Source organism: Sphaerodactylus townsendi, linkage group LG14, assembly GCF_021028975.2.
Source record: "Sphaerodactylus townsendi isolate TG3544 linkage group LG14, MPM_Stown_v2.3, whole genome shotgun sequence".
Classification (NCBI taxonomy): domain Eukaryota; kingdom Metazoa; phylum Chordata; class Lepidosauria; order Squamata; family Sphaerodactylidae; genus Sphaerodactylus; species Sphaerodactylus townsendi.
Genome location: NC_059438.1, coordinates 33,631,444 through 33,653,812, shown reverse-complemented (window position 1 = coordinate 33,653,812; position 22,369 = coordinate 33,631,444). Strand labels below are relative to the sequence as shown.

At 45.5% G+C, this 22,369-nt stretch overlaps 2 protein-coding genes and 1 long non-coding RNA gene across 5 annotated transcripts in view; 2 read left to right on the top strand and 1 right to left on the bottom strand.

Annotated features, from left to right (window-relative positions):
- Positions 1-8,522: 8,522 nt before the first annotated feature.
- Positions 8,523-13,103, top strand: BANF2 (BANF family member 2). The gene is made up of 3 exons (XM_048516163.1): positions 8,523-8,554; positions 10,843-10,971; positions 12,957-13,103. Exons 1-3 carry the CDS (start codon positions 8,537-8,539, stop codon positions 13,101-13,103), a joined length of 294 nt encoding a protein of 97 aa, XP_048372120.1. The 5' UTR covers positions 8,523-8,536.
- A 2,796-nt stretch (positions 13,104-15,899) lies between these two features.
- LOC125443404 lies at positions 15,900-17,779 on the bottom strand. Its single transcript, XR_007246117.1, has 2 exons — positions 16,961-17,779; positions 15,900-16,747 (listed from the first exon to the last, which is right to left on the bottom strand). It is a non-coding gene; the product is annotated as an uncharacterized LOC125443404 (long non-coding RNA).
- RRBP1 (ribosome binding protein 1) overlaps positions 17,728-22,369 on the top strand; it is a 41,118-nt gene continuing 36,476 nt past the window's right edge. Inside the window, exon 1 of one of the 3 annotated variants that reach the window (XM_048515483.1) lies at positions 17,728-17,960. The gene's annotated coding sequence lies outside the window, so the exon portion shown is untranslated. Of the gene's footprint in view, positions 17,982-22,207; positions 22,291-22,369 lie in introns of those variants that run through there. The other 2 variants (XM_048515482.1, XM_048515484.1) reach the window with 2 other exon arrangements.

The window sequence follows — 22,369 nt, the reverse complement described above, 5'->3', positions numbered from 1 at the left end:
GGTTGAAGAGGAGTGGTTTTTACACCTTGCTGAAGACCGGTTCATGAGAACAGGTGGAAGAGAAGCTTGGTTAAGTGATGGCCTGAATTCTTCCTGAATTATAACACTTTTCTTTTCTTTTTCTCTCTCCACTTGTAGCAGTTGTGAGGTTTGAGCAGAGCGCTTTTTGCGGTCTTGATTCCCTGGCCAATTCAGCAGATTTGTGAGCACAGATCATCTGACCATTCCAAGCCATCTTATCGTCCACCTCTCCCGCCCAGAGCAGCTTCAGCGTATTGGTTTGCAAAAGGTTGCAAGACCTCTTGCATTTGGGACAGCAACCAGTTCCGCTGAGAAAAGAGTGGAAAACCTGAAGTCTGTTACAATCGTCTTGTTGGGGGCAGTTTCCTTCAACTTTGTCGCACAACTTGCAAACATCAGGCAACAAAAAGGGTCATTCTGGATCAGCAGAAAAGCTGTTCGTCCTAATTGAGGCCAGGGAGGTCATGGTTCATTGCGTTTAAAAGCTTTTCGTTGCACCTCGAAACACTTTTGACAACAAAAATGTTACAGAGATTCCTAATATAGATAAGTACATTTATCATAGGGACTTCCAACTTCATCTGCATCCAGCGTTCATTGTAAATAAGTCTACCTCTTGGTCATTAATAACAGAGTTATATCTTTATGAACATTGCTCATAAATTGATAAACTTTACTCTTTTTTTCTGTTAGTTTTTTTTAACGTCCATTAGCCCTTCAAAACCTGTAGTCACCAGTTCCTTTTTTTTTAATCTATATATTCTATACATTTCCAATTGTCCAAAAATTGACTCAAATTCCTTTCTTTGAGCAACATTGTAAGCTTGGTCATTTCTGCCAATTCTAACACCTTCACCGACCGTTCTTCAATTGCTGAAGTAGCTGGAGTTTTCCTTTTTTACACGTATAGCATTCTGACAGAGAGGTCATGGTTCCTCAGGACGATGGCCGGAGGTGGGATCCAGCAGCTTCTCACCAGTTCCCGAGAGTGGGTTACTAATTATTTGTGTGTGCCGAGAGGGGGTTACTAATTGGGTCCGCTTTTCCATTAGAAATTCCATTAGGTCCAAAAATCATAAAGTCCTGTTGTTTCCTATGTGGCTGGTTAGCGAAGGTAGAAAACAGGATAATTCTCCCTGTTGGGCTGTTTCAAAAACATGTTTTAGTAATATGGTAAAGTTCCTTGTTTAAGGAAAGTATCCTTTTGATTTTTAGAAACAAAATTAAGTATTTGAAAGGATTAAGTATTTGACAGGCAGTCAATTAGAGGAAAAGTAGTTGTTTCTGTTGGCAGCAGACGATAAGACTTGCTATAATGAGTTTAAATTATGGACAGAAAGATACCAGCTGGAAATTAGGAACTTTTTTACAGTAAGAGTTTTTTACAGTAACAGAGAAATTATTAATGCCCCGCCTCTGGAATGCCCGGCCACGCCCCCGTCGTGCCCCGCCCAGCCCCATTGGCGCTACGTCACTGTTTGAATCCCACCACCATGGGAACCTGTTACTAAAATTTTTGGATCCCGCCACTGGATGTTGCATTTTTTCTTCAAGAAGACATCATGAGAATACTTACAGGCCTTAACCCAGCACCTTCCTAGGATCTTGTAGAAGTGGAGACGATGGCAACCTTGCCACTCTTTCCGTGGGCACAGGCACACAGCTGAGAGACTGCCAAGACTTTGATGAGGGGTCGTCTGTGCCCCCGGGTCCCTGGCCAACAGGAAACGCTCAGGGGGCCTCTCTGGGATCTGGCACAGCTGCTGCTCAGAGAAGCCAGCCGCATGGCAGGGCAACAGTGCATACTCCAGGTAACCGTGGTGGCAGCACAGCATCTTGGTAAGGAAGTGGGCACATGGCCAGGTCTGGCATTGCTATTTCGAGAGGGTGGCTCGTGAGAAATGAAACTGAAGACAGGCAGGCTGCTGAAAGTCTATTTCACATGCCCAAAGGGAATGCCTGTTCCAGTACCGGGTACTTTGTAATAAAAACTCTGCCCGAAACGAACAGGGAAGTTAAGGTCCCCAAAGCAACCTCTCCCTTGGCCAATCAGCATTGCTGTTTGTCATCACCATTGTTACCTCTGCATCCTTCAGGAGATAAGCTCCCTCCCACTCTCCTCCCTCTGTGAGCAGGTCTGAAAGGAGACAGTTTACCATCATTCCCATCAACTCAAGAACCAGAGGTAGGTTGGCGAGACAGAAAGAACTCCTTATCAATCATTGTTGTTGTGATATCTTTGAAGAAGAGTTGATTTCATATCCCGCTTTTCTCTACTGTACGGAGCTTAAAGTGGCTTACAAATTCCTTCCCTTTCCAACCCTGCAACAGACACCTTGTGAAACAGGTGGAGCTGAGAAAGTTCGGAGAGAACTATAACTAGCCCAGGGGTCTGCAACCTGCGGCTCTCCAGATGTTCATGGACTACAAATTCCATCAGCCCCTGCCAGCATGGCCAATTGGCCATGCTTTCAGGGGCTGATGGGAATTGTAGTCCATGAACATCTGGAGAACTGCAGGTTGCAGACCCCTGAAATAGCCCAAGGTCACCCAGCTTCATGTGGAGGCACGGATTGGGAGGACTGGGAATCTAATATCTCATCCATGATGCCCACACAGCAGCCCAGAGCTAGTCATGTTCGTTCCACCTCCCTTCAGGTTTCTGTGAACATCAAAAAGCAGAGCTTCTTGTTAGATTTGCAAGATTTCTCTGTTGCTATCGGTTTTGCTGCAGGGCTTCTCCCATTGAATTGACGCACAAACTGAGCAGGGCAATTTTCCCCACACAGCGATCTTCACTCAAGCAGAGTGGATCATCCTTAAATTATATGTTCTCTTCTTGGCTGTTTTTTTAAAATGTACATCCTGCTTTCCTACCTAATTGAAACCCGCAGCAGCTGATCACATTGTTTTCTTGCCTTCCGCTGTAGCCTCACAACAACGATGGTCCATTGATGACCAAATATTGGAGCAAGTCGGGAACTTTCAGCATTCAGGTCTAAATTTTCATCAGACACGCTCCTGGTCTATACTTAGGCAATTAGCCCTTTCCATCCTTCGCTTTCACTCCACCATAGGAGGTTATTATGATCCCCAACTCCCACCCCACCCTAAAAGTGTTTAATATAAAGACGCAGTTGTTATATGCCACAGCAGTTTGGATTAGTGGAGAATCTCGGGAGATTCCCGAGACTCCCAAGATTCCCAAGACTCCGGGACAGATTTTTAGGGGAAATTCTGAAACTTCCCAATTGCGTCTCTAATGCAATTCTTCTACTGGACATGAGAGAATGTCCCCTGACCAATAAGGCGTGGCTCACAGCTGTAGGCATCTGGCTCAAGGTCTAGGCTTATTCAGATTCTTAACCCCAGATGATTATTCTAGTGGATGGATGAAAATGGCTACACGAAAAGCCACCTCAATTGGCCTCTCTGTCCATTTTCTAACTCTTTTGGGGTATGATTTAGGTGTTCAATCACTAGAGCAGAGACTGGGGGATATTACATTGGCAGATCTTTGGTCCCGTTCCCAGGCAGTTTGCTCCCTGGCTTTCTTTCATATAAACTATACTGTATTATATTGTTCTGCCAATTATTTAAAGACCCTGTCTGTTCCTCATTATTGTGGGTTTTTTACAAAAGCGAGGTCAAATGTATTACCTTCTGAATACCTGAGAGGTAGGTTCAGAAGTATTCTTTTCTCACTTCAAGTGTGTCCTAGTAACTCTCAGGACACTGAAAGTCTCCCACACATTCTTTTAGACTGTACGTTGTACCCCTGTGAGTGCCAATTAAGGATTTTCCCCCTTTTGTCAAACCTGAGAGGAAGCTCATCTCAGTCCTGTGTGCACTTTCTATTAGAAGATTAAAGCGGAAGAATTTCATTAGAAGTAGCAAGATTTTTGGCAGAGGGATTAAGACTGAAAAACCGGAGAACCTCGGATGCTGATTCTTAATGTAAATTGTTTTGTATTAATAGTTTGTCTCTTGTGTAAGTTTATAATATTTTATTTGCTGTTTGGCCATTCAACCAGTATTGTATTATCCAATCTGAACTTGGTTATTTTTACTGGTTTGAGTCAGCAGACTGTAATAAATAGTAAATATACAACTTTGTGAGACATGTTAAACTGAGAGGTTCGGATGAGCTCAACGTCACCTGGTGATCTTCCGTGGCAGATTGGGGATTCCAACTTGGGATCCCCAACCTTTTTGAGCCTGGGGGCACGCTTGGAATTCTGACCCGGAATAGTGGGTGTCACAACCAAACAGTTGCCACAAAGTGGAGCCAGACACAAAACGATTGCCACAGCTTAACTTCAATAACACAATGCTGATTCTTGCGTTGTGATAGGAGCTGCTGCCAAAGCAACATTTTTTTAAAAAGCTGCACAGCCAATCAAAAGCTTACTAGCCCCACTCAATTAGTAAAAACACTTGGTGGGCACCAGAAAAGGTGTCAGCAGGTGTGGTCTGAACCCTTTGCCATGTTGGCTCTTTTATCCTTAAAATGTTGTGTCGTGGTTATAAAGGGTCACATGAGGACCGGGGTGATCCAGATTCCAAACCCGTCTTTCATGGAAACATTAGTTAATTACCCACTGCCAGTGGTCCCCGGCCTCACCCCGCTGCAGCGTGAAAAGTCACACCAGAAATGCTCTCAGTTTCCCCAGGGAAAGCAAGAAACACATGCGGAGCAAGAGGAAGTGCATCGGGACAAGAAATCGTGCCCCGACGAGTGCACTGCAAACAGGAAGTGCATCAGGACAAGATTTCTTGCCCCAACACACTTCCTGTCAAACTGCGCGCCAATGAGTAATCAGCCATTCTGGGTGGCCTCGGACCAGTCACACATACGTGTGTTTTAAGCTATGGGGCGTTTTCCCACTTACCTTCTTTTGCTGCACGCAAGTAACGCGGAGTCCCCCGCGCCTCCCCACTACAGGGGCGGCGACAATGCAGCCGCCTTGACGCTGCTGCTGTCGTGCCCCCTCAGCGCACGTCATTGCAGGCGCTCTTTGCAATGGCGCCTTTTGACTGGGGTCGTGGGGAAGCCGGGACGCGCGCCACAAATGACGCGCGCTGAGAGAAGCGCGCAGCAAGGCAGAGGCGAGGTAAGTGGGAAAATGCCCTCAGTCACAGGGTTGTTGCGAGGATAAGATGCAGGAGGGGCAAACAGCGTTGTAAGCAGAGTATAAATAAAATAAAAGCACAAGAGCACAAACAGTAAAGAAAACAGTGGCCATCCTTATATCCATGGAAGGATGACAGAATTCCACAGTGATAAAGCCACTAACTCTTCTGTGAGAAATACCTGGCTAACATTGCACAACGTTTCTTTTCTATGACTAGCAACCGCAGCAGTTGCTGCTTGCGATATTCAAGGCACTGATTGTTCTCTGCCTAATGTCGCTTTCCTAGAGCATTTCCCAATCACTGCTGATTCTCAATATCATATGACACCTATGAGGAAAACTTTTTCTGTTAGACACAATTCCCTTCCTTTTTCCATAAAATGAGATAGCTTCTCAAGGTGGACTCAAGCCTTCCATCCTTTCGAGGCTGGTAAAATTAGTATCCAGCTTGCCAGGGGTAAAGGGCTGCAGACAACTGGGGAATACAATAACAAACCACCCCGTAAACATAACCTGCCTAGTAAACATCGGGATGTGTCGTCATCCCATGTGTTTGCCTTTAAAGTGAAAAATGTTTCTCATTTTTAAAACACATGTTAACATGCACACTTTTTAGAATTTTTAAAACGTGTTATTTTCTTTGCGTTTAACAAAATACACTGTATATCTTCACGTGTTCAGGAAACAGACTTTGGAACACAATGATCTGTACTTTTAACACATGCTAATAATATTAAAATAACACATGTTGAAGCATGGCAACAGCTGTCCTTGTTAATTGATCCCATCACTGGGCCTCTTAGATTGACCACGCAGCTGCCTTTGTGCAGGTTGCTTTGTTTGATATAATATGAAAGAAGTTGGATAGGAAAATATAAAAGAATAAGCAGCATACTTTTCACCAGAGAACATAGATTGGTTACCGAAGTTAAGGAACTTTATATACAACTAAGACACAGCCTTTCAAAAATGTTGAGATGTACAATGGAAAAAATTATGCCATAACAAATCAAGTTAAGGGAGGGAAGGCTGTATGTCAAACAGTTTTGGAACTGGGGTGCTGTGTGGTTTCCGGACTGTATGGCCGTGTTCTGGTAGCATTTTCTCCTGATGTTTCGCCTGCATCTGTGGCTGGCATCTTCAGAGGATCCTCTGAAGATGCAGGCGAAACGTCAGGAGAAAATGCTACCAGAACACGGCCATACAGCCTGGAAACCACACAACACCCCAGTGATTCCGGCCATGAAAACCTTCACATGTTGACAGTTTTTATAAAAATGCGTAAATGTTTCCTGTAAACGCAAGAAGTGAAAGTAAGATTCAGATTCAGAGAACTTTATTAGGCATATACAACATAGGGACAGAGGGGAAGAGCAAATTCAGTAAAGAACAGTGAAAGTAATGTGAACAGAAGCCAAGGGAACCTAGTTCAAAATACGCAGCAAAAATTTGGCTACGGTTTCAGTTATTTCAACCTTGGGATTGTTGAGCAAAAAAGTCATCTTTGTCTTGATAGGAAGATCTGAGAACCCAACCATGGTTAAGGCAGAGAAATCAGGCCTAGAGCTGTTGCTCAAGGGAGTCAATATAAGAAGGGCAGAAAGAACAGTGTCGATCATGCCGAGGGATGTTTGAGAACCGGCCTTGAAGTAGCGACGATGGAAAAGAATTGCATCTTGCTCTTGAAAACGCACATCTGAGTTTATGATTCCAAAGTTGGTTCAGATAATGGGCAACACAGAGCTTTCGGGGAATAATAATCCCAACATTTTTAGCAGCATTAAATGTTTGCAAGTAGTGATTTGTGCAGATTGGTTAATTTAAAATGTTAAACTATGTGCATACTTTTTACAAGTTAAAGTTGCTCGTGCTTACTTAAAAGGTTTTGCATATTGCTAAGCTTTAATCTTGAAGCTGTTGCTGCAAACTGCACACAATTCCACTATGTTATTTGACAAGCAGGTATGTGAGCCCCAACATCATGCAGGCAATAATCAGGACCTTGAACCTGGTATCTGATGGATAACCAGATTGTGTAGCTGCAGAATGTATTCTGTTCCCCAAGCAAAACTGTTTCTGGTGCCCTGTGCCCAGCCAGAACAGAGTGGGAGAGTCACAAGCAAGGTTTAACAGTTCAAACAAAAGGTTTAATATTTAGAAGAATGGAGACCCTAACTCCTCCCACGGTCTGCCTAAAATAAAGTACTTGCTTGACTGGACAGTAGAAGCTGTAGACTTTTGTTTTCTCATTGACTGCTTCCAGGAACGTCCACTTCTTTAAGTTCCTTGAGTCTTTATCTGGCTACTATTCTCTGTAAACCTCAAATGCTGTCTTTACACCTTTGACATGACAAAATACTGCTGCCTCCCGACACCTTAGGCACCTTGTACTGAACTGAACTGACTGAACAGATTACTGGGATATAAAAAAACTGCCCCTTGGGAAACTTCTTAAAGGGACAGGGGCTAACTAAAATTCCCTCCCTTTGGAGACTATACAGAGGACTAAACCCATGCTAGCTGTGGGGGTAACTGATACAAAATAATGAAAATAATAAAGGCTTCTGTGGGGGCATGACAATAGGCATGCTCCAAATAATTCCTGCTAATCACCAAGCTGATGACATTCTGTACCATCAAGGAGTTTCCAAGCTGACTTTGAAAGGAGACCAATGTACAGAGCATTATAGTAGTTTGAGGTTACAGAGGCATGGATCTATATGGCCATATAGGCCAAGCCAAGATAAGGAGCCATCTTCCAAGCTAAATGAAGAATCATGTCTCCTCTCAGTCTGCTCTTTTCCAGGGTAAAGATACCCAGTTCCTTCAGTCTTTCCATAGCCTTACTAGACCCCAGATTATCCTGTCTGTTGTCCTTTGAACATATTCTTCTTTGTCTACATCTCTCTTGAGGCACAATGCCCTAACGGAGCAGATATTCCCAATAAGGTTTAGCTACCATGGAATGCACTGTTATTTTCTGCAACTTGGATATTCTACTTCTATTAACACAGACTACAATTGTGTTGGCTTTCATAGCAGCTGGCTCACATTAGTCTGGTGATCAGCTGCAATCCCAAGATTCTTTTGACGTGTCATCCTGCCAAGCCCTATACCTCTGCTGAATTTCGTCTTGTTAGTTTCAGCACAGTTTTTCAGCTTCTTGTTTTGCATTTTGTTTCTGTCTTCTAAGGCACTGGTCTTCAGCCTGCAGGAAGGTCATGAGGTTGGGAAATTACTCCTTTGGTTTGCTGCCCTGGGGGCTGGCCTTAACACAGTAACTCTCGTTTCCCTATTTCTTGTAATTTAACTGATCTCTTGTGATTTCTTGGCCTGCTGTCAGCTCAGGTGTGGAAAGGATGAAGGCTGCTGTTCTAGAGATGAGTCATTCATTCCAGGTCAGTGTCATCTGCAAGCTTTTCAAGGATTCCCTCCATCCTTTCATCCAAGGCATTGATTTTAAAAAAATGTCGAAGAGTACCTGGTCTTTTGGGAGGTTGGTCTATTAGTGTGACTAGGGTACTGGCCACAGCCTGCTCCTTTCCGACTCCTTACTGTCCTTAGCAAAAAGCCCAGGAGAATGTAAGCCATGTCCCCTCTACTTTGTCATAAGAACATAAGAACTAGCCTGCTAGATCAGACCAGAGTTTTAAAACTTTATTTCAACAGGTTAATCACAGGTTAGGTTTATTTATTGCTGTTTTCCAAAGACTGTAACAATCGTAACATAAGAAATACCAGAAACTAAAAGGAAAACAAAAAATACAAAAACTATGCAGAATTTAAAAATACAAGAACCAAGATTCCAAAATATAAAAATATATAATAAAAAGCCAATAAAATTTATAAGCTACAAGAGGTTTGGACAATTTATTACCTGGTCAGTCACAGCTTTGGCCCAGATTTTCTAAGGCATAAATAATTCCATAGAGATCTGTCACAATAATAAGTACTGTTTTCTGTACAAGCTTTTTATCTAGACCATATATCTCAGGACAGAGTAATTAATAAAGCTAGTCTGCGATAGAACTTCTGTCCTTTCGTCAATCACATAGTCTTTGTGGAACCAGATGTGATCAGTTTTTCAGACAGAATTTTCCTTTGCCCTGCACAAAAACCCACAGGTTATACTGAACAAATATAATAAATCTGTCACAAGTGAAGTCAGTCTATTGACATAAAGTCTAGCAACGCAGTGATGTGAATACAATAAAATCTCTCTATAGTTACATCTACATTACAATAATAGAAACCAGATTGGTACCCAGGGATAAGCGGTTACAAGATAGGCCCAAATTAAACAGAACACCACTGGTGGTCACATACAGCTCACCTCAAACAGGTACAACACATCATTAATAATCTACAACCTGTGCTGGATAATTATATTCCTTTCACACATACACTGTGAGGCAGACCTTTTCTTACCCAGAGCCAACTTCCAACCTTAACTTCTCTCTAATAATCCAAGACAAGGGACTGGAAGAATCCAATGTGCCAAGTTTGTTCTCATATGCACTCTAACAAACTCCAGTCATAACAACATACACCAGCAGCATCACAAAGGACTTGTTCACTTGCTTCTCATGCAGGTGTCACCAATGCCCTTTGATTCTCTACAGTGGACAAATGGGCTAGTCCATATGCAAAAGAATTTCATGGAAATAATTATTAATGGAAATAAATCTGACATCAAAAATAGACATAAACCTCTTTGTTTGCCCGAAATTTATGGTATTTAGACCCAACTTTTTTCTTCTGGCCCCCACTTTGGTTTAAACTGAACTACTTCTTGAATAGCCAGGATCCTGTGATATTGGAAATGGTGGCCAGGTTGGGGGGTGGGTTCCTGTTTAATTTACCTCTATGATTGCTGGATATGTATATGTTTTTTTCACCTACTTCATTTTGGTTCTGGTGGGTTTTCCGGGCTGTGTGGCCGTGGTCTGGTGGATTTTGTTCCTAACGTTTCACCTGCATCTGTGGCTGGCATCTTCCGAGGTGTACCACAGAGAAATGTCTGTTTCACACTGTGTCTAGGTGAGAAGGGAAAGTTTAGTGGGTATAGTGTCATTTGTTCTCCTACATTCCTGCTGGGTGACCCCTCCCTCTCCTCCCTTGCATGCTACCCCTCAATCTCTCCACTCACTCACTCCCCTTCCATTGCATGTCCAGATGCCGGGCCCCTCCCTCACCTCCCTTGCATGCCACCCCTCCCCCTTCCTCCGTTAGTCACAGTTCTCTCTGAACTCTCTCAGCCCCACCTACCTGAAGGTGTCTGTTGTAGGAGAGGAAGGGAAAGGAGCTTGTAGGCCACCTTGAGTCTTCTTACAGGAGAGAAAAGTGGGGTGTAAATCCAAACTCTTCTTCTCTTCATTATATGTATATTGTTCTTCAAACGTTTGGTCTCCAAGGCACTGTGTTTTAGTGCATTGATCTCTAATGTTGTTGGTTTGTATGTACTGTTTTAGCAGCATTGTTTTTTAGTCATAATGCACTGTGAATTGTGGCAAGAAAGATGGACTATAATGAATCTAGCAAATAACTGAATCAAATAAATACTGTCTCAGTTGCAATTCACTGCTTAAGCCTTCTTGCCCTTCTATGAAGCAAGGTGTCATACCCCTGTGGCTCTTTCTTCCGCTTTGTTTTTTCTCCCTTTAACTCTCTGCCCTGGACATTGCAGACAATGGCCATCCGAACCAGGAAGTTTCAGGACTTTGTGTGTGAACCTATTGGTGAGAAACCTGTTACAGCAATCGAAGGCATTAATGAGGAACTTGGAGCAAAACTTGCTGCCAAAGGCTTTGATAAGGTAAGAACTGGCTCGAATGGAAGCCATACAATCTGCTTTGGCATAATAACAAACACACCAGTTGTTTGCCCCATTTCGGATGCTAGTAGGGTAGGGGCTTTTTCCTACCTACCCACAGCATGATGGTTGCAAGAGGGGACAATGGCAGCGGGGGGGGGGGGGTCCGAGACATCAAAAATGATGCCAATATGCATAGGGCCTGCACACCTTCCAACACATGACAGGCAGACACACTTCCTGCAAACACACTTTGACAGTGATCTTTCCAAAAAAAAGGCTGTATCAAACCAGGCTTGAGAAATATAGGAAGTCAATGATTAACAGACAATGTTGTGTGGATGTTCTAAAACTCCTCGAGTCAAGCATCTATGGCCCCTTCCGCACAGGCAGAACAATGCACTTTCAATCCACTTCCACGATTGTTTGCAAGTGGATTTTGCTATTCCACACAGTCAAACCCAGCTGCAAAGGACACTGAAAGCGGATCAAAAGTGCAATATTCTGCATGTGCGGAAGGGGCCAAAGTGGAAGTAACCTGTTTTGTTTATAATGGCTGTAATTTAAACATGACGATTAGATTGTTGAAGGCTTTCATGGCCAGAATCATGCCTGTTGTGGGTTTTCTGGACTGTGTGGCCATTGTCTGGTAGTTTTTGCTCCTAATGTTTTGTCCGCATCTATGGCTTGCATCTTCAGAGGCATATCACAGTAAGATATGTTTTTCTCCATAGCAGTGTGGTGGGGTATATGTTTTGTCTACCTCACAGTGAGGATAAGGCTCATTGTATGTGTCATAGTGGACTACATTTACAGTTATACTTACTATTGCATTTGCAACCACGTTTTCAATTGCTTTTGCAATTGCATTAGCATGTGTCTGGATGGTGTTCATTTGCAGCTGCATGTAAATGTCTCTGGTATTTGGTGTTTTTTTTTTAGTACCGGTAACCAGGCTTTGTTGATTTTTCAGACACTTCTTTCTTTTAGATAACTGCTGGTGTTTGTGGTCATCAGCGGCTTCCCTATGTAGTCTCATCAGATCGCATAAGCTAAGCAGGGTTGGCTTTGAGTGGTACTTGAGTGGGAGACCACCAAGGAAGTCCAGGACCATGACACAGAGGCAGGCAACTGCAAACCATCTCAGTCTCTTGCCTTGAAAACCAGGAATGGTCAGTCTCGTCTATACTGCCAGGAGCCCCTGCAGACCAAGAAAGGTCCCTCAGAACCGGCCATGTGAGCCACCTCCTCATCTGAGGCTCTTTTGGAAATTCTGTTGTGTCTGCCGGAGCAGAGCTGGCAAGTTGCTATTTTCAAGGCTGTGGTAAATACCCTACCCCGGGGGCAGCCAACCTGTGTCACACCAGATGTTCATGGACTGCAATTCCCATCAGCCCCTGCCAGCATGGCCAATTGGGAATTGCAGTCCATGGACATCTGGGGTGCCATAGGTTGGCCACCCCTGCCCTACCCTATGAGGGCAGAAATATGGGGTATACATTAGGCTACAGAATGGGAAAGTCACCATCTATGCTTATTATGTCTATCTCTGTTGATTATATATGCTGCTATGATTATTGTTGCCTTATAGCTTATGACGTTATGATTATTGATGTTCTTGTTTATAATTCTATGTTTATAATGTTGGGTTTATTGATCCTGTGTTTATTGAATGTTTTGTTGCTTAATGTTGAGGTTACTGATGTTTGCTGTTGTTGTTCACCGCCCTGAGCCCTTCGGGGGAGGGCGGTATACAAATCAAATAATACAATACAATACAATTGACTTATAAAAAGTCAATTGCGACCTAACGGTATTTTCCATTACCATCACCCACATACTAGTGTGAATTTGGCCTCTGATCACTTTGGACCAATCAGCATTACATGATAAAAACCACCACACTGACCTCAAACATGGGATAGAGGCAGCAGTGATTGCTTCATCTCTAGGGAAAATGGCACTAATTCTGTTTTCCTCTCTTCCAGGCATATATCCTCCTGGGCCAGTTCCTGCTCTTAAAGAAGGAATGTGCTCCATTTCAAAAATGGCTGAAGTCCTGTTATGGAGCCAACAGCTTTCAGGCAGAGCAGTGCGCTTTGTGTCTCTTGGAGTGGTGTTACATATTCATTTAAGCAACACTTGGATAGAGGATCAGCCACTTAAAACTTATCACCATGGCTTGAAATAAACAGTTTCATGCAATCGCCTCAGTATTCCTGAAAGAAACAAGTTTCACAAATAGCAAAGTATTCCTTTGTTCTGGTTATGGTGGGTTTTCCGGGCTGTGTGGCCATGGTCTGGTAGATCTTGTTCCTAACGTTTCACCTGCATCTGTGGCCGGCATCTTCAGAGGTTTATCACAGACAGAAGTGTGCTATCTCTCTGTGATATACCTTTGAAGATGCTTTTTTTTAGAGGGTTGCAAAACTGTTCTGACATTGATCATTTCTGTTTGGAAATATGGATGGCTAGTTTAGCAGCCAACTTAGAATGCACAGTCTGCAATACTCAAAAGAACAAATACCACTTTGTTGGTTGTTGTGGGTTCCCCGGGCTGCGTTACACACTGTGTGCACGCTGGACACAGTGTGTAACAGACTTCCCTCTGTGATACACCTCCAAAGATGCCAGCCACAGATGCAGACGAAACGTTGGGAACAAGATCTACCTGACCATGGCCACACAGCCCGGAAAACCCACCACAACCAGTTGAATCCGACCGTGAAAGCCTTTGACAATACAAATACCATTTTAACTGTCACTGTCACTTTTTAATTTTTACTTCAGTAGCCCAGGTTAACCTGATCTCATCAGACCTCAGAAGCTAAGCAGGGTTGACCTTGGCAAGTATTTGGATGGGAGACCTCCAAAGAATATCAGTGTTGTATTGCAGAGGCAGCCAATGGCAAACCAACTTTGAATGTCTCTTGCCTCGAAAACCCTACGGGGTCACCATAAATCATCTTGACAACACCCTTCTCCCCCCCAGATCAGTAAGACAAATTTTGAAAGATATTGGGCCAAATTATCAGGTATGGATATGCCATATGTGGCCCCTCCTCTCAACGTTTGATCTTTCCAACAGTGCTGCGAAGTAGAGGAGGCAAGAAAGTGACTTTCCTGAGGTGTATTTCACAAGTCTGTTTGTTTGCCTTCAGTAACAGCTGATTTACAGTGACCCCACAGGGGTCATCTTGTGAGAAGATGACAAAAAAGACCCCGTCTACTGTGGGTGTAAAAAAAGACTCAAAAGTCCCATATTTAGGCTAAAAGAATAATTGTAACTCAGTTACAAAGTTTGGAAATACATGACTCTGCTGTAGTATATGGCAAAAGGATTTCAGGCCTGCGTGTGAATTTGAGTCAGCCCAACAGTGCCTGCAAAAACAAAACAAAAAAAGACTGATAGAAGCACTTCATTCAGAACATGGGAAGTAATTTCCATTCTATTATGTTCACGTCGGATCTCATTTGGACTATTGAGTGTAGGTCTAGGACACCAGGAGAGATGTCAACAAATTGGAATGTGTCCAGTGCAAAGTGATGCCTTGCTATATTAGTTCGAGAACAAAAGCCATCTGATATCTTTTATTAAGACTACCAAAATGAGGGAAACAGCATTGTGCTCAACAATTTGTCTGCCTCCCAGAGGGTCATTTCCACAGACACTTTATATATTGCAAGCTCACTACCAAAGAAACCAATCCCCCCCAAATAATGCTGGAATACTCATGTGATTGTTATCCATTGTCCATGCAATAAATTATATGTGAGTAAAGTAACCAGATCTTTGGGGGAAAATGAATGGAAAAACATTACGGTAACAGGCAGTTCAGTATCTGTCTGACAGCTCTTCAAAATTTGAAGCCTTCCTCCAACTTAAGTTTGAAGGAACTTTCCCTTTTAGGCAGTGGAAATTTGTAACCTACCCAAGCAGGTGGTTTACAACAAAAATACAACAAATCTTCAATAACAACAAAGGACAAAATATAAAACACAAGCAAGTTACAACTCTGAAATAATGGTGTTTCAAGGTACAGAAATGTCCAGGTTGTATTTCAGGCAGCATGGGAAAATATTGGCAAGCTCAGCCTGAAAAAAAAACACAGAAAAGAAGATACCAGAGACTGGTAAAAGAGGGATGAAGGAAGGTAGACTAAAGGTGAGTTAATAAGATTCCATAGATGTGAACCCACTGCTTTCTTCAACTGTAATCCTGGTAGAGCATCTCTGTAAATAATGGTAACCTAATGGCCCAAATCATGGGGCTGCTCATATAACACAGGCAAGAACATCCTAGTGAAACTGGAATTCTACTCATTCTTATATCCTGTGGCTTGTTTTTTTAGAGATTTCTTTTCTAGCATTACTGTTGGTGATTACATTCCCCACTAGTATATTTTAGTAGGATCTTTTTGTGTCTTCTAAGGTTTAGGAAGATGGAGTGCTATGTGGGTAGAGTCCTTTTAAAAAGACAGGGAGTTTGTATTTGCTTAGTTAATATCATTCAGGTGATAACCACAAGAGAGTATAGGTATATTGACAGCTATTCTATATGTAAGCTTTCAAGGAAGCAATTTGCTAAATGTTAATTCATTACACACAAGTGGCTTGTGTGTAAAGGTGGAGCAAGGGGAAACTCCGCCCGAGGCACGCACACACCCTGCGCCTCTGCCACGGCAGCGCCCCCTGCCCCGGAACAGCCCCCCCCCTCTGCAGTCTGGCTATGCCTCCGTCACAGCTTCACCCGGGACATCATGCCCCCCCCCCTATCCCGTTGGTGCTACGCCACTGGTAGTATCCTACTTGCGGTGAGAGAATACTTCATGTAATTTTAAACTGCAAAGTTAACAGTTTAGAATTCACATCTTTAAAAGCAATTTGCTGGAAAAAATGTTTGCGGCTTTTGTTTTTTTACAGTCTTTATGTTAGTTTTACCATTTTATTGTTATGAGATGTTTTGAATAACGCAGATGCATAACACTGTCCACATTTATTTACTTCATTTATAACCTGCCTTCTTTACTAAAATTCATGTCAGATTACAAAATATTTTTAAAATGCAGCTAGGGAGAATGAGACATCAGTAAGTTGTACAAAGGGGTGATGACTTGAAAACAAATGCGAAAGCAAACAAATGGAAGATTATCTAAAGCTTGAAATATAAGCAGTTATTAAAGTGGATAACAAAGGCAGAAGACAGGACAGAATAAATGGCATAACTACATAAACACTGCAATAGCCCATAATCCCATTCCCTTTATAAAGGTACCTTCCTGGACTGTTCCCTTATATTGTGCCATCTACTCATTCTCTCTTGTTAAAAAAAAATGAGTTGAACTGTGGAGTCAAGATCCTTTTTGCATTGAAAATCTATGTTAGCCACTGGAAAGCTCTGTTCAGGTATGTTTTATTATTTTACTGCCTGTGAAAACCCCTTTGAAAAGAAATCGGGTGAGCTACAATAAATTTGTTCTGGGGCACCTTCTCCAGCCTTTTGTCTGAGTGTTTCTGCATCCAGCTCTCCAGCCTTTGTGAGAATGTTGTTCCTCGCTTCAGCTGCGGTCGATAGAATTGGATTGCCTTCTTACTGCATATGAGCCTCCCTTTAGTTTTGCCCAATATATTGCTGGATGGGTTTCAAGGATTCACCAAAAGAATGTTGGCTTGTTAGCCAAGAATCCCCCTCCGATCTTGGAACGGGATGCTCTTCAGTCAGGAAAGGTGGAACCGCAATTTAGCCAGAGTGGTAAAGCGATCAGCGTCTCGCTAGGATCTGAAGGAAAAAAGAATAAGCCAGAGTAACACTTTGGAGTAATAAATTGTACCAGCCTCCAAGGTGACACTGAACTCCTGTTTTATTTTGCTACCACAAACTAACACGGCTGATCATCCGGAGTAGCAAGATCCATGGTACTATCATAAGGGACAGATTTTAGCACCTCTCACCCACACTCTTAACTGTTTTGAAAAACCCTTCCCATTTTACCTGTGATAGGCTGAAACGGGAATAAATATCCCCCTTCTCTATTTTATCCCCACAGCACGGTCAGCCAGCAGTGCAATCCTGGGAAACAGCTGTGTGCTTCTAAATCCAGGTTTTAGAAGTGCGTAACTTCATTTCCTTTCGCTTTCTGCATTCTTCTTCCACCCTTGCTCTATTCTGCTTTTGGAGCAGTCTCATTCCAGGGGTGAGGGGTGGGGCTCTCCTTATCCCTCCCCCCTATTTTCTCTAAGCTGAGAGCCCACCGCCTTTTATCATGTTGACAGGCCGGATTGGGGGCTAGGAAGGGCAATAAAGGAAGGGCGCCGAAGGCACCCATGCCTTTGAGCCAAAGGGAACGGGATGTGCCAGTGGGGTGCCCTTAAAACTTCTTGTGGGGTGGAAGCGCCGCCTTTGAAAACTTCTTTGGGCACCTAAAGAGCAAAGTGACAGCGCAATCCTAGGGCGAGTTGCTCCAGTCAACGCCGCCGCTTCAACGGGTTTGGGCCGGAGTAACTCTGCACAGGACTGCAGGCTATATATATTTTTTTTTTTTGCAACGGTGAACAGTTGCATCGAAGCGGCTGCATTAAAGCCGTTGAATTAAACAGCTGCATTAAAAATAGGTCTCTCTTTGCCCCCTCCCCCAACTCCTTCTGCAGGTTCACCACATCATCTCCTCCCCCCCGCAGCCCCGCGCCGGTCCCGCAGGCCGCCCAGCCGGCGCACGAAGCGCACGTGGCGCGCCCCGCCTGCCCGCCCCGTGGCGCTCCCCACGCCCGCCCGCCTGCCCTTGGAGCCGGCCAGCCGGCCGGCAGCCCCCTCGGCGCGGCGCTCTGGGCCCGGCTCCAAGGCCCATCCCGGGCGAGGGGCGGGGAAGGCGAGCCGCCTGCCTCCGCGAGGGAGGGAGAGAAGTGCCACGACTCCACGCAGCCCGCGGCGCCTCTGCAACCACCGCCGCCGCCGCGTGCCCCCGGGCGCCCCCGCCGCAGGCCAGCAGGCACAGGCACGCACGCCCCGCGCGCAGGCAAGCAAAGAGGGCCCGGGGCGCGCAAGGGGGGCGGGGGGCTGCGCCTTGCCCCGCGGAGGCTGCAGCAGCCCGGCCGGCCTGGGTGGGGAGGGGTCTCGGGGGCGGGTGGGTGGGAGGCAGAGCCGGCAGCAGCCCCGAGGAGGCTGGCCTGGGAAGCGGCTGCGGAGCTCTGGCTGGCCCCGCGGGGCGCCTGTGCCGGGCGGCCGCGGCAGCCTGGCTGCAGTGGCGACGTGTCCACTTCTCCCGGCGGGCGGGACCGGCGGAGGGGCGGGCGCTGCGCGGAGCTCCGCGGGCGGGGGCGGGGGGAAGGTGGCGGCCGCTGCCTCTCGCCGCCTCTTTCGTGCCCTGGCCGCCCCGTGCGTTTGCTCCGGAGCGGCTGGCCCCGATCCGCAGCTTCCGCGCAAGTTGGATGGACGGCGCGCACGGGAGCTCCGCCGAGGAAGGGGCGGCGTTTGGTGCCTTCCTCCCGGACAGGCTTTGCAGCGCCGCCTCCAGCCCTTGCGGGGGATCCCTCTGGGCCACTTGCGGGAGGGAGGCGGCTTCGTCGGCTGGAGTTCCGTCCGGCGCAAAGTTTAGGATCGCGAAGGCTTTTTCTTGGGTGGGGCGCGGGGATCGGCGAAAGGAAAGAGGCTCTGGGATTCTTCTCGAGTGGCATTGAGGCATGGGTGGGGGTCTGGCCATAACAGCCTTTCGAGACTTGTCAAACTTGAAGGAAAGGGAAGACCAGCCATTTCCAGCCCTCATTGAATGCCGGCTACTCACTGATGCTTGAGGGGTCAGTCTTGAATTTGCAGGGGTGGATTGTAGCTGCTCAGTGGTGACAGAGTATTGCTTTAGAGCTGCCTCCTCTGGAAGCCAGAGCGGCTTTTGCCGCGTTTGACCGTCCTGTGGCATGCAAGTCCTCTTACAAAGCCGAAAAGATTTGGCCTGTCCCTTAGTGGGAGAGGTAAAAGCCTGATTTTCACCAGTTGATTCCGAGAAGTTCGCGCTTCTCATGCGTGTGTACCCATCCCGAAGCATCCTTGCGATCTGTCAGTGCAGACCGTGTTACAGATCCACGGCTAATGCGTGCGCCTTGCCCTTAAACCCATGTATAGGTTCCAGAGAGGCAGCCATATTGCATTAAAAAGTATCAGGGGTCTTTTGAAGACCATCTTTGGCACCAGTCTGAGAGCTAGCATGGTGTAGTGATTAAGAATGGTGAACTGTAGCCTGGAAAACTGGGTTTGATTCCTTGTTCCTCCACATAAGCAGCAGACGTGGAGAATCAGATTTGATTCCCCACTTCTTCACACGAACCCTGCTGGTTGACCTTGGGCTAGTCCAGGGGTCTGCAACCTGCAGCTCTCCAGATGGTCATGGACTACAAATCCCATCAGCCTCTGCCAGCATTGTAGTCCATGAACATCTGGAGAGCCGCAGGTTGCAGACCCCTGGGCTAGTCTCAGTTCTCTCCCAGCTCTCTCAGCCCCACCTACCCCCACAAGGTGCCTGTTGGCAGCGAGGAGGAAGGAAAGGTTGTTGTAATCCCCTTTGAGATTCTTTAAAGGTAGGAAAAAAGTGGACTATAAAAACCAGTTCTTCTTCCTGCTGGCAGGGGCTGATGGGAATTGTAGTCCATAACATCTGGAGTGCCAAAGGTTCGCCACCACTGGTTCTAGAACATAGGTGTCAAACTCGTGGCCCTCCAGATGTTACAGCATCATGCTGGCAGGGGATGATGGGAACTGTAGCCCATAACATCTGGAGGGCCGCGAGTTTGACACCTGTGTCCTAGAAGATCTAATGCTAGCAGAAACTTTTGTGGTGACCTCCAAAGAAGGCACGAGTCCGTAAAGGCTTCTGCCAGAATAAAACGTTCAGCTTGAAAGCTCCGCACAACTCCTGCTTCTGTCCTCCTGACGTCTCAAGGTTCCTGTTTTCACCTATTATTTAACTAGCGGCGAACTGTGAGTGTATATTTGGCCAAGGCACATTTCCCAGGTGGAGCTTCTCAGAAAAGAAAAGGGAGTCTTGCTTTGGTGAGCAGGTAAACCGGAACTTGGGCATCGGGACGTCTGTGTCAGAGAGGGGGAACGTGCATGCATGCACTTATTCGCACACCCACACAGATGGCAGATGTTGCTGCTGCTCTGTGTGTGTGTGTGTGTGTGTGTGTGTGTGTGTGTGTGAGAGAGAGAGAGAGAGAGAGAAGGAATTCACTCAGACTGTTGTATCTCCCTGCTCTGTGTGCAAAATGCACAAAAGTTTTCTGCATTGTGGTTTCACTGTATAGCCCATATTGATGAGTAGCACTTTCCCCCTCGTTTTTTAATTGCATCTGACTTAACGGAAGTCCCATAGGGTTTTCCAGGCAAGAGACATTCAAAGGAGGTTTGCTCTTGGCTGCCTTGGAGTAAGTAAAGGGAAAGTTAGTTCCCTGTGCAAGCAGATTGGGTTGCTGCCCAGTATAGGGAGCTACCTTAATTTCACTCTCTGATAAGGAGCTTCCACGTAGTGGTGGGGAGTAATTAGAGGGACTATTGGTGGTCTCCCATCCAGATACTATACCCTGTTCAGAATAAAGATGGCTGGAGATCTGTGAATTCATTTGCCATTTCCTGGACCATCTTTGTCCTAGCATGCTCCGTTTGAGTCCTGGTTCCTTGGGGACAGAACAAGGTAGGCACCAGGGCCCAAGCAGAGCATTCTAGAACAAAGATTGTCGAGGAAATGGTGGCAAATTCACAAATCTCTTGTCATCTTTATCCTGAACAGGGTATAACCCAGGCAAACTCTGCTCAGTTTCTAAGTTCTGACAAGTCTGGGCTTTCCAGGTGAGGGCAGCAACTCCCCGGAGACCAAGAAGATTTCCAGGAGATGATCTTTCAAGAGTCGGATCTCCTTTTGTGAGATGCCGTCACCAGATTTGACTCTTGAAAGGTCACACCCCCAGGTTGGTTTCTAGGGTGCTCCTGAACTCGAATCTAGCTGTTCTGCTGCAGTCCGACATGTTGATGACCTCGGTCGTCAAGAGATGACTGGATCGATCCTGTGTTTGTTCAGAGATCTCTGCCATGGCTTGGCTTAAGCAGAGACAACAATGACCTCTTGTTGGATAGTCCTAAGCCCTCTGTCTCAGCTTTATAGCTCCTCTCCGGGCCATGTGGGGATCACAACCGTCTCCTTCGAATGCCTGGTACAGTTCTGGAAACAATGGACAGACCGTGAAGATAATGCATGCATATAAGTAATTTGAAACAGAGCCAACCTGTTACCAAAGTTGATGTGATGCATGTTGAGTCATAAATGTAGCGTTTCCCCTGTGCTCCCCCGTTCTCTCGCGGCCGTGCCTGCAGGCCGTGCCTGTCGGACTCTCTCTCTCTCTCTCTTCAGTGTATGAGTCTTTGTCTTTCCTGCACCCTGTGAACATATCTTGACTCTGTGGCATTCCATTCTCTTGAACCCAAAAGAAAACATCTGTGAGAAAGTACAGGATCCATGTGTGATTCTGTGCCCGCTGACTCCATTGGAGCCTCGGTTTCAGTCCTGCCTCCGTATGCAGGATGTTTGGGACTGAAAGAGCAAGGAAATGTCGAGATACACTGAGGCTCAGTTGTACAAAACCCCATACCTGAGACACTGCAGAATCTGTTTACTGCTTCTGTGTTGTAGAGATTACAGAATCAGGGCCAGAGTAATATAGTATTCTATGTTGGACTGGAGACAGTGTGTTCAAATCACAGTTTGGGACTCTTTAGTTTGGAGAGGAGACGTCTGAGGGGGGATATGATTGAAGTCTATAAAATTATGCATGGGGTAGAAAATGTTGACAGAGAGAAATTTTTCTCTCTTCCTCACAATACTAGAACCAGGGGGCATTCATTGAAAATGCTGGGGGGAAGAATTAAGACTAATAAAAGGAAACACTTCTTCACACAACGTGTGATTGGTGTTTGGAATATGCTGCCACAGGAGGTGGTGATGGCTAGTAACCTGGATAGCTTTAAAAAGGGCTTGGACAGATTTATGGAGGAGAAGTCGATCTATGGCTACCAATCTTGATCCTCCTCGATCTGAGATTGCAAATGCCTTAGCAGACCAGGTGCTCAGGAGCAGCAGCAACAGTAGGACATTGCTTTCACCTCCTGCACGTGAGCTCCTAAAGGCACCTGGTGGGCCACTGCGAGTAGCAGAGAGCTGGACTAGATGGACTCTGGTCTGATCCAGCTGACTTGTTCGTATGTTCTCACAGCTTACCAGGACATTTTCTGGGGGAATTCTGCCCAATCCTTTTCTCCCAAGCCAAGTACCTCACGGGGTTGCCGTGAGTATACATTTATTTATTTATTTCCTTCATTTATCATGCGCCTTTCACTTTGAAACTCAAGGTGGATTGTGTTCGT